The 11,856-nt window shown below is 39.3% G+C and overlaps 1 protein-coding gene across 1 annotated transcript; it reads left to right on the forward strand.

The window, feature by feature from the left end:
- The first annotated feature begins 803 nt into the window (after nt 1-803).
- Nucleotides 804-10,543, forward strand: BLOC1S5 (biogenesis of lysosomal organelles complex 1 subunit 5). Its single transcript, XM_058804167.1, has 5 exons — nt 804-995; nt 2,199-2,281; nt 4,390-4,519; nt 6,142-6,200; nt 8,454-10,543. Exons 1-5 carry the CDS (start codon nt 881-883, stop codon nt 8,631-8,633), a joined length of 567 nt encoding a protein of 188 aa, XP_058660150.1. The 5' UTR covers nt 804-880; the 3' UTR covers nt 8,634-10,543.
- Nucleotides 10,544-11,856: the final 1,313 nt, after the last annotated feature.

Raw genomic sequence — 11,856 nt, forward strand, 5'->3', positions numbered from 1 at the left:
CCTCCAGGAGCTCCATACCTTTCTCATACTGAGAGCCTCTCTCGTACTCTGAAATGGTTTTAAAAGAAATGTACAGGGATTTTACATCACTTTTTGCTTTTTTAAATAGCTGTAAATAGAGTCTGCTGCTCTTTTTTTATTTCTTTGTTTGGTTTTTTGTTTATTTGTAGCCCGTGTGTCCAGCAGTTGTTATTCATGTTTACTGCACCTAAAAGCAAAGTGGGTTAATGTATGTCTCTTACTATAATTACTGAATCAGAGAATCAATTAGATTGCAAAAACCCTCTGAGATAATCAAATCCTACCTATGACTAAACACCACCATGCCAACTAGACCAAGCGCCACGTCCAATCTTTCCTTAAACACCTCCAGGAATGGCGACTCCACCACCTCCCGGGGCAGCCCATTGCAGTGTCTAATCACCGTTTCTGTGGGGAAATTCCTCCTGATGTCCAACCTGAACATCCCCAGACACACGTTGAGGCCATGTCCTCCTGTCCTGTCACTGATTACCCGGGAGAAGCGACCGACCCACCTGGCTACTCCCTCCTTTCTGGCGTTTGTGGAGAGCAGTAAGGTCTCTCCTGAGCCTCCTCTGCCTCACGCTAACACCCGCACTCCCTCAAACCCTCCTCAGGCCATGCCCTCCAGCCCCTCTCCGGACCCGTGCGCGTCTCTCCCTCCCCACAGGAGCCGCCCCAGGCCCGCCGGTTCGGGAGCGCTCGGGGCTCCTTGGGGGCGGTTCCGCCTCCGCGGCCGGCGCGCCGCGATGAGCTCACGGCGCGGCAGCGGGCCCGGCGGAAGCGCTGCGGGAAGGGACGGAGGCCGGGCCAGGGCCGGGGCAGCCCGGGCTGCGCTGCACGGGGGCCGCCGAGCGCCATGAGCGGGGCCGGCCCCGCGTCCCCCGGCCGCGGCAGCGCGGCGGCCCCGCCGCCGGCCGACAGGAGACGGGACTCCCCGGCCGCCGGCTCCCCGATCCAGCCCATCATCAAGGGTAAGGAGGGAGCGGTGCGGGCCCGCGGAGGCGCCGAGCCCGCCGTGTAACCCCGCGGCAGCGGCGGAGAGACGGCCCGGGGGCCTGGGAGCGGCCGCAGTGTGCCGGCACCCCCAGGACCGTCCAGCTCTCTCCGGGATTCCAGCGGCCTCCCGCCCTCCGAGGTGCGGGGCGTGTGCTGGGGTTTAACGCTGGACACCCGGCAGACCTTGCTGGCTCTCGTCTCTCCGAACTGGGAACCTGGGTGTCTCTGTGGCTTTTTTTCGGGGAGCCGAGTCGGCCACCGCGACCCTTGCCACAGGCATGGAGTTTCCTGGGAAGTTCTTACTTTTTGGTTCACCCAGGTTTTGTCGTGGTCAGTCCGCGCTCTGAACCGTTCGTACTCAGCCCATGCATTATTTACTGCAGTCATGATTTTCCCGAGTCTCTAAATAATCGTTCTGCACTGTTTTGAATGTGCTGGGATTCAGGGTGTTGAACAAACCCAGGTGGATACAGTAGAGCCACAGGACAGGTCCATCAGCTGGGGCAGGAGAACGCATCCTTGGGATGGCGGTGCCACCTTAAAGTCTTTTTTTGGGACTACATTGTATATGTCTTGAAACAGTACTTGCTGTGTTCTCAGAGTGCTTTTCAATTTAGCAGGCTTTTTCTTTGCGACAGGCAAGCCTGTTTCTCCCCATATATTTAAATAGTAAATACTCTTTTTCAAGACTCAATTTCAAGTCTGGCCCTAGAAAACAAGAAACTATTGACAGTTTTTCTCTGTAGTGAGGATTCCTCCTGTCTCTTGCTGCAGAAGACTCCCACACTTACTCTGTGGATCTCTGTTAGGGTGCTGTGTTTAGCTCTGGTCTTTTACCAGCATTAAAAATCAGATATGGAAGCTGTACTAAGGAGAAAGAGGATTGAAACAAAGGGTGCTGAGCTGCAGAGGAGAGTGTTCACCTTTCAGAAAGGTGTCTTTGGCATCTGGAATAGTGAAAGGTGTCTTTGGAATCTGGTTTGTTGTGTTTTATCTAAGCTGGCAGTTTGCTGGATACATAGGTTACTCTGAAAATTCTGTTCTGATGCTCCTTTGGTTTTGTATGTTCTTGGTGAGCAATAGTCTTTCCTCACACTGAGGTACAGTGTGCTGTGTGTGTTGTGTTGCCTGGTGTGAGAGTGAGAGAAGAACTAAAATTCTGTCTGTCAATCTTCTAGATGTTGGGGAAGTCTATTCAAGACTGCTGGATCACCGACCAGTAATTCAGGGAGAAATACGTTACTTTGTTAAAGAATTTGAAGTAAGTATTTGTAAGTAAGAAGTAAGTATGAAGTAAGAATTTGAAGTATTCGAGGCTGGCAGTGTCTGAAACTTTGAACAGCTTTAGCATCATTTTAGATATCATAGCAGGTACATAACTTTCTTCAAAAGGGTTTGACGTGGATTTTTTTTTCCAAAAATAACACACCTGTAGTATATGTCTGCATCTTCAGCAAACAAGGCAGTAATTTAGGTCTTTTTCTTCTAAAACTTTTGAAAAGAAGATGTGGTTTTTTGGTTTATTTCTTTTCCTGCACAAGACTGGCAAGAATATTGATGTTGGAGAATAATGTAGTCCTAACATCTTGGAGAAATCCAGTTGGTTCAAGGAAAGTATTGTTGGCTAGCGTGGGTTTACATCTCTTTGAAAAGCTACTTTATGCCTCAGCTGGATTCAGCTAGCACAGTTTTTTGTTTGTTTGTTTTTATTTTCATTACACAGGAGAAACTTATACTACTGGAAGGGAAGAGGAGCACTTTTTGCAAAGTAATAAAATAGTTAAAAATTGAATAACTGTTATTTCATTGGCTGCAATTAAGGCTAAAGTACTGAATGTGTAGAAGTATTTATGTACACCTTTGCCTGGAAAGTGTAATTTGGTTTCCACAAGATGGCAGCAAAAGTTTAGAAAATTTGAATCCTCACCAGCAAAGGATACCAGTTTCTGTATAGATTTTCTTTCTTACAGAATGTGGAATTTAAAAATGTAGCTGAAAATGCAGCTACACCTCAAAATTCTAGTATGCAGACCTGATTTGAATGACATTAAACTCTTTCTCCCTCAGCCCCCTACAACCTAGATTGTAGCTTATATTTCAAGCAGGTCTATTTTGTCTCTGCTGGTTTAGCAAAATGTGGATATGAAATAAACTCTCATCAGATCTGTATCATATGGGCTTGAGAGTCAGAAGTTATTTCTTTTCTCTGCTTTCCCTAACTAAGCTGTAGGATACAGTAAGTAGTTTTAAATGTCATTCCATAGGAAGGAAAATGTTGAACTCATGGACAAAATTAGAACTTGTATCTTTAGGCTGATAATTCATGTATTTGTCTCGTTTCACCTGAAGTCGTGTTCTGTTTCTTAGACAAATTAGATCTTTTTTTGAAATTTAGTTACTGGTTTATACTTTTATGGGGGGAAAATAGCAAAGTAGAGGATTATTTAAATTTTTGCAATTCAGAATTTCTTTAAAGTGGGGTTAGGACCACCAGCACTCAAAAATTCCATTTGTTTCTAACTTTGAGATACATGCTAATTTTTTCAATGATTAGCACCTAGTGTGCAAGGAATGGAGATTTGCATTCAGGAAATCTGGAACCTGTTTAATTAAGGAGTTTTGCTTGCCTGTGCTCTGTTTCTGAAGTTGTAAAACGGGTGTGGTGATCCCTGTCCCACTTCATGTAAAAGAGTATTTTTTGTTTATGTCGAGTTTTTATCTAAAGTAAAATGCTGATGAAATTCAGAGTGGGAATAGTGCTGTGGCTTCAGAAAAATAGATTATTTCATAAATTTAGACAATAAAACAAGATCTTGCTGTACTTATAATTAGTCATGGTGAGTAGTGATCTAGAAGACTTGTGTTATATTGTTGTGTAGTCAATTTCATTGCTTTACTTCAGTTAAAACAATTTTACTTGTGTTGGTTTCACCTCCTGCCATACTAAATATGGAAGGTCAGACATCAAGCAAGCAGAATCACTACTGTGTTATTTCCCAGTAACCAACTGAGTTATAAAAATGAAATGCTTTTAAGCTCTGTTGCTCTTTGTTGTTTTAGAGATGCTGTAAATTATCTATACACAACAGGACATTTTTCCCCACAGTGTGTAAATAGTTGATACTGTCTTTTCTCACAAGGGCCAGAGGAGTCATTCAGAGGATTTTTTGTATTTTAATGTGATGAATGGAACATTGCTGTCTATTTTTGGCAATTTTATCTTTGTTGTTAAATAAGTAGAGTGACACTTCCATAGACAATGGTCTAGTCTTTGAGATAAAGCTATTAGTTTATCAGCTGGGAAACCATCTCTAATTTGTGAAGTGGAATTCCTTGTTAGCCACTCACTTTCTTTCATTTTTGTGGCAGGAAAAACGTGGCCTCCGAGAGCTGCGAGTACTTGAAAATCTCAAAAATACAATCTTTGATGCAAATGAACGTGTTCTTCCAAAGTGTGAGCAGGCAATGCAGGACAATCTGAGTGAAACCTTCAAGAGATGTAAGCAGGTTGCTTCTTATTGCTCTTGATCATTTTGAGGAGTAATTTAAGTAGTTTGGATTCAAAGTATAATCTGTTAAAAAATTGCCACTCTTGTGTAATTTTCTATTCTTTATGTGCTTTGTTCTCACTTCTGTGCAACTTTGAAAAGGAAACAACAGGGAAGTTTTGTGATACTTGGTAGTCCAGCCAATCAGCTCTTGTTAAGATTACATTAGAGTTTTTTGTTCGTTTAAGTAGAAGCTATTTTAGCTCATTCTTTTCCTATTCACTTAGAAACAGTGTTCTACATTGACTAAAGCCATGGACAAAAGTTTCGGTTTCCTGGTTTGTTGCAACCATGCTGTGATGTTAACTTCAAGTTTCTTAATTTTCCCACAGGAGTGCATAATACTGTCTCCCTTAAATCCTTTAAAATAAAACTTACTGTTGTATAGCTATGAAATTTATTATTATTATCATCATTATTCAGTAACAGATTGGGAAGTAATAGTAATTGCATGTTAATTTTAGTTTCATCCTTATTAATATATTTCTTTACTGCTCAGATTTTAGAAGAATGTTTGAAATTTGCACTAGTTTTTAAATGTGCTTTTTTTCCCTTACTACATTTAGCAGGATGGCTTCTTCAAAAGAGATTCTAAGAGAGTGTGGGTACACAGCTTTAGCTGCTGAATTTATGCAGCTGAAACATGCCACTGTGGATTTTGTTACAATTTGTGTGGCATGTTGTATAAGCATTTAATTTCCTATAACTTATTTATATGACATCTGGCATATGCAGAGTAGCAAATGGTAGATGGTACTTTCCACACCAAAAGGATTGCAGGAAAACATTGAAACTTACAATTTAGTAATGCAAACAAGGCATCCTAATACCTAACTGGGGTGAACCTTCGATGCTCCTCCCTGATTTTCTCATGGCCAGCTGTGCAGTGCATCTTCAGTAATGGAATCTCAGAATAGCTGAAGTGGGAAGGGACCTCTGGAGCAGCAGCAGCATGAGCCAGTTGTCCAGGACTGCATCCAGTTGCTGCTTGGGAAATTAGTGTATTTAATTCTGTGTTGGGGGGGAAAAGTGCATAGGAATGCAGTTCCTATTTCCACTGACAAGTTTTCCCAGGCTTAGTCTTAGGGAGAAAAGAGATGGACTCATAAAGATGTTAAAGAGCATAAAGATGTACATGTGGAGTCTATACACAGCTGATGGGGGAAAAAAATTTTTAAAAAAAACCCTCAACTAACTCAAGAGTTAGTTTGATCACCTGTTTCTACTTGCTAAGTAGAGAGTGGTTTTTGATGTCTTCTGAGGTGCTCAGTAGTGCACTCCAGCTCACCAGCAACATTAAAAGTGTGGGCACAAGAGGACCTCACTGCCTTCCTGCTTTTGGCTTCTAGAACACACAAAGGTTGAACTCTGCAATAAGCCTGCTTACTTTTATAAGTGTTAAAGTTGTAAGTGTGAAGCATTTTCTGCAAGTAGAGGTGATTCTTGGCAGAGTTAAGTGACACAGTGGAATATAATCTTCACATTGCAACAGCCTTGCATCTTCTAAATCCCTTTCAGGCAAGTTTCTTTGATTTCCAACAGCAGACTGATCTACTGCATTTTCTTGTTTCAGTGCAAGCTGCCAATGCTATGATCCATAGACTCCAAGAGAGGGAGTGTGAAGCAAGAAAGGTAAAGGATAGATGGATGGATTTTTATTTTGTGATCTAAGAGTTTTGTGCTTCACAGCAAGTTTGTCTGCCTTCAGTATAAACTTAAAAACATATTTTTCTGTACCTTATATACTGGCAGTAAAACTTCTCTTGGGGTGATTTCTGCACTTATAAAATGCTCACTGCAAAGTTAATGATCTAGCTAACTCTTTCTACAATCTCCTGATATATGGAAACTATTTTTTATTTCCTTTGCTTTATTTTTCCTCCTAGCTCAGACTATAACATTTGTCACATACAGGGAAAGCTTAAATATAAAAAAGCTTGTTTTCTGTGGAACAAAAAACATCTACTAACCTACCAGAATGGAAATGTAAATCTTTCCTAGTTAGCTGAGAACATTGACCATATTATATATATTGCTTGTTGAAAAGGAAGTGTTTTTTTCACTTGTGGATGGGTTATTTAATGAAGAGGTATATTATAGGAACATGCGAATCATTGGAACCTTTTCAGTTGGCTACACACTTTGCTTATTTGAAATACATGTGCTCTAAATCTAAAACCTGGAAAATTATACATTAAATTAGTTTCATGTATTCCCAATCCTACTTCTTTATTGTATTCCTGTGTTATCTCTTTACTTGCAAAATGCTGTTGATTATAATTTAGTTCAGGAAAAACCAAAGACATTTCCATGACTATCAAGCAAAACAGGCTGTGCATTCATGGATGTAAGCTGATAGTCATGTTTTCATGTTTTTCTTTCCTTTTTTGCAACTGATGAAGATGGGCAGTCCAGTTGCAATTGAGCACTGGTACTGGGCAAATAGCACATGTCTGAGCACTGACAGAGTTTGCTTGTGTCTGACACTAGAGTAGATACTCATAGAGAGGTAGGAAATTCTTACAGTTCTGCTACTGTTTGTTTGAGGTAAAACTTTAATAAGAAATTTATAACTTAGAAAATGAACAGTCACTTAGTAAGAATGGTGACTGTTCTTTTTTAAAAATATTAGCTGGATGTTTCCACTCTTTTTTTTTTCTTTTAATGTGTAGTGGAAGAGTAGTTATAGGTATCCAGGATTCATAGCATTTCTTAAAGTTTGCATAGTACAACTTTCTAGCTTAAAACTTTCCAACTGAGAGTAGTAACATGTAGGTAGCTTGTTAAAAAATATAGGTAAAAGTTGTCATTGTAGTGCAGCCACTTAAGGAGAAATACCTTTTTCTTACTTTTCTGAAATTATGTGTTCTGAAAAAATAATGAGATTTTGGCAGAAAGCATTGTTAGTTTTGGGTAGGTGATGTGTAATTGTGTCAAAAAGTTTCAAATGTTTCAAAAGTTCCATGTTTCAAAACCTGTTGAATACAAAGTAGTGTACCTGTCAAACTGTTAGTGTACACTTGTGTATCTTGTCGGGAGATGTTACTGTACTGGGTGCAAACAAAATGGATCTTGACACAATGTTGTTAAAGTGTATCAAAAGCTGCACTGAAAAAAGTCGTTTATTTAGCCCCTGCTGTGTGATCTTGAAGAACAGCAGAAATATAAAAAGACATAAATGGGTTTAAGAATACATAAATGGGTTCCCAGTGCCTTTAGTTGACAAAAATGCCACACATCAGAAACAGTTATTGCTGATACACTGAAAAGGAGAGAGAAAAAGAAGGATTAATCCTCTTTTTTGCTGGGACATGGAGCAAATAGAAGAACAACTGCCTAGGTTTATTTTGGCTTCTGCACTTGTAATATAAGGGGGCCAGACTGTCAATACAGCTCCCAAGCAATCCACAGTTACATTGTGTTTTGTCATGTGCATTTGATGTGTCTGGGATCTCTTTTTCTAGATATCTAGACTTTTTTTTGTTTTCAAGATAAGATAGTGAATGGAATTAAACTTAGCAAAGCCAAGCAGTAGGAAAATATGAGGGGAAAAATAACTTATTTATAAAGGAAGACATTAATCACAGTGAGAGCTAGCTGGCTAAAGCAGAAACACTAGCTGCCAGTTTCAAAACATTTAATATCTCTGTTATAATATTTTATAGAAATAGCATCATTGCTAATACAATCACATTAATAGTATTGCAGACATTTTGCCACTTGTTTTGGATTGGCTGTACAAAAATAAATGTTTTCTCTTTAGTTTCTCCTTTCCATATGTCTTCGTGCTAGTTTCCAGATAGTTCAACATTGTGTTGCTCTCATTAACCCCCCTGTTTTACTATGGAAATGATGGTTAAAAGCTTCCTGTTTTCCTCCTGTCAGCTTCAGGCAGACAAGATGATGGCTCGTGAGGAGAAGTGCATTGCTCACTGGGAGGAGTTCATGAGAGAACAGCAGAACAAACGCGCGGAGGTGGACGAAGAGCACAGAAAGGCGATGGAGCGCCTCAAAGAGCAATATGCAGAGATGGAGAAGGAACTGGCCAAATATACTTCTTTTTAACACCTTTTTCAATAATGCTGGATTTGTGCCATGCTCAGTTGGTTCTGACTTAAATTAAGGTTCTTTTGGAAAGCTGAAGCTGATAGAAAAAAGGAGTATTTCCTCTACAGTCTTGGTACGGGAAGAAATGTTTTGCATACTTTCAACTTAAGTGCCTATCTATGCTTTTTTGGTTCAGGGCAGGTGGAATGCCAGTATTTCTTTGTTTGTTGGAAGCTGGAGCTGAAAATTGTGTGACTACATCAAGCTCAGGGAGTTGCAAACTGGAGTTCTCTCCCATCAGCAGAGTATCATATCATTTGGGAAAACAGAGACTAATGTAATATCAGCCATCCTGGTGTGCAGCCACAGCCCTTTCCCAAAAAGTAGGTTAATAGATTCCAGCCATAGTTAGCTGAGAAGTCACTGGGAAAACTCTATATTCTGCTTGTAGATTTCAAGAAAATAAACTTGTCTCATGGAATGTTTTACTTTGAAGATTAACCAGTGAAAGATCTCAACAGAGTTTTAAATCCAATTGTAATTTAAACTTTTGGGTTGAATGTTCAGTATTATGAAGGAGAGTTGCAATTTGAATAGTTTTTGTTAACAAAAAATGTGTAAGGTAAGCTTGGTCAACAATTCCTTCTTTTTTTCTCCCTGTAAATGTCTCAGGCATCTCTTTTACTGTTCTAAGCAAAGCCAAAACAAGCTAAAAAAGTGATCATGAGAAGCATATCAGTCTTTGTGTTAGCTTTATAGCTAGTACAGTTTTACCTTAAATATTTGGCATGCTGTTGGTTTACTTAGGATAAGCTTGTCAGAACTTTTATGAAGAAATGAGGGAAGATTTTTGTTTCTTTATCAGCATAACTAATGAGCAGATTAGTGGTTAAATGCCTGTAGTACTGATCTTCTTTCTTACCAACTTGTACAGCATATGTGAAATACTCTCCTGCGCTGCTTTCCTTTATCCCAAACTTGCAGTTACCAGCAGTGCAACTGAAGAAGTTAACTCAATCAGTTCATTAACCGAGGAAAATGAGACGTAGTACCTTAATGAAATTTGCTGCAAGCTAACCGTTAGTGCAGGAAATATCTTTCCATAATTTAGCTGGTGTCTAATGGAGAATGGAAACAGGTAAAAATAAACAGAATTTACACTTTACCTGTATTGCAGCAGTAATACACCAACAAGTGTTGCTTGTCTAAGTTTATGGCTTGGTTTCAAGGCTCCATTCCTGGCAGCATGTTGATAGTGTGATTAAAGTGAGTAGAGGAGATGGAATAAGTATTTGAGATTTCTTTCAATAACACTGAATTCCTGCCAAGCTGTTCTGCCTGCTACCGTGGTCCCAACAGCTTCATCAATCATCATTGTGTATCTGGACTGAAAGAGGATTTGCCAACACTGGGGCACACTGGAATGTTGTTAATTCTCTGTTCTGAATGGAAAAAACATAGATGTCTCCAAAGGATCCCACATATGAAAAATAGGAAAGCCTCTTTTTTGAACAACTCCTATCTGAATAGAGGGTGACTTCTGTAATATTTCTCAGCTTGTGTACCCATGATGAATGTTGTAACTAAGCTCAGACTTTTCATTTAAAAAGAAGAAATTAGTTCTTGCCTGTCTTTAGAACTGGGTGTGGAATAGTTTTGTTTGGAGCACAGACTGGAAGTGGCTTCTCTTACCAGATAATTTGATGTATACGTGCTCAAAGCCCAAATATCTTTATAACAAAATGCATTTAACTGCATACTGAATTAATTTTTATTTTTGCACTGATATTTTTTATTAAGATTTAGATATCTAATTAACTGTGCACTGGAGCTTTTAGTATTTCATCAATTTGATGGTTGATAAACAATGATGCAAGTGTTACATTTGGATATTCACTGGAAAATAAAATGGCATTTCCAAAACCTGGGATGTGTGCTCCTGATTTTTTTGAAAGCTTAATAAGTACTAGCACTGAAAATGTGTTGCTCTTTCAGGATGTTTTATGCTAAAGAATCCTTTATGCTGGAGATCATTTGAAAACACACTTCTTGAAAATCTGTCTACCTCTTTGTCAATGTTATTCATGGTGCGGACTAAATGAAAAATATCTGTTCCTGAAATAATTTCATTTAGTAACTTTCACCTTTTTTTGCATGATATGCTGTAGGTGCTTGGAAAAGCTTAATCATCTTTGAAGCAGCTTGTCAACATTTATAGGAAAACCTTTTTTTCTGTCCAAATGCTTAAAAAAAATCTCAACCAATACCTATGTGTCCAATACTATCTCAGTATGTCTGACTGATAAAGATTTCTGTTTTCAGAATTTTTTTATCAAAGTGGGACTGTGGTCTGTCTGAACACAATAGTTCTCCACAGTGCAACTTTCTTTTCAAAATTCCAGACTTTGTTATTCACAGTCTCGGCTATTTGGGAGATAGAAAAATCAATGCTTTAGTAGTTGGTTTTATGCCATTGGTGCATGAAGGAAGTGTTTCACCTTATACTTGCAATTTTACATCACTGAATTCCATAGCTTTAAAAATCTTGAGGATTTATTTAGCCCCTCTTAAACCTGATAGAAGTTTGCACTGGATTCCAACAAAGGAGTTGAAAAAGGTCCTCAATATTAACTTCCAGTATTAAAGGTGAGTTTTGCAATCCTTTTCGTACCAGACTATGTGTATAACTTTTTGTTTAACTATTAGTGCTGCTTATTTTGTTGAAAAGTTCTTTGGAACTGAAAGTGGGGTTGGATGTCACGTTACCACTGGAATATTCTCTGAGTTTTTCTGTTCTAACAAACACATAGCAAGAAGGTGGTGTCTTCCTTGGAACTGCTGTATGAAATCTGCCCCTGCTTAGGAGCAATAACAAATTGAGGAAATGAAGAGGTATGTAAGGGTTTGGGTTTTTTTTTTAACTGCCTTATGTTAACAACGAAGCTAAGTACTGCTCTTGGAGTGTTTTATGTCTAAGGCCTACCCATTGTTTTATTCCTAGCAATGAGGGAGGGGGCTGATTTGTGTGTTCTTCCTCTGCTTCTTTCCATGGTGACACTAGATAATGCATTTTAAAGAAAAGGAAGATCGTTACAACTGGAACATCACATCTTCTCTGATAATTTATGGCTTGTTAGATCTTTCCTCAAAAATTGTGGGGGTTTTTTTTCACAAGCCAAACTATACAGCAGATACATGGCATAATCAGGCAGAAAATTGAATCAGTTCATTGCCGAGTTGA

This window comes from Ammospiza caudacuta, chromosome 1, assembly GCF_027887145.1.
Source record: "Ammospiza caudacuta isolate bAmmCau1 chromosome 1, bAmmCau1.pri, whole genome shotgun sequence".
NCBI classification, from domain to species: Eukaryota; Metazoa; Chordata; class Aves; order Passeriformes; family Passerellidae; genus Ammospiza; species Ammospiza caudacuta.

Bases quoted from the DNA above. Each gene is read 5' to 3' on its own strand.
- BLOC1S5 (XM_058804167.1), top strand. From the start codon at position 881: ATGAGCGGGGCCGGCCCCGCGTCCCCCGGCCGCGGCAGCGCGGCGGCC. The intron at 996-2,198 runs GTAAGGAGGGAG...TCAATCTTCTAG, and splicing joins GATCCAGCCCATCATCAAGG to ATGTTGGGGAAGTCTATTCA. The intron at 2,282-4,389 runs GTAAGTATTTGT...TTTTTGTGGCAG, and splicing joins ACTTTGTTAAAGAATTTGAA to GAAAAACGTGGCCTCCGAGA.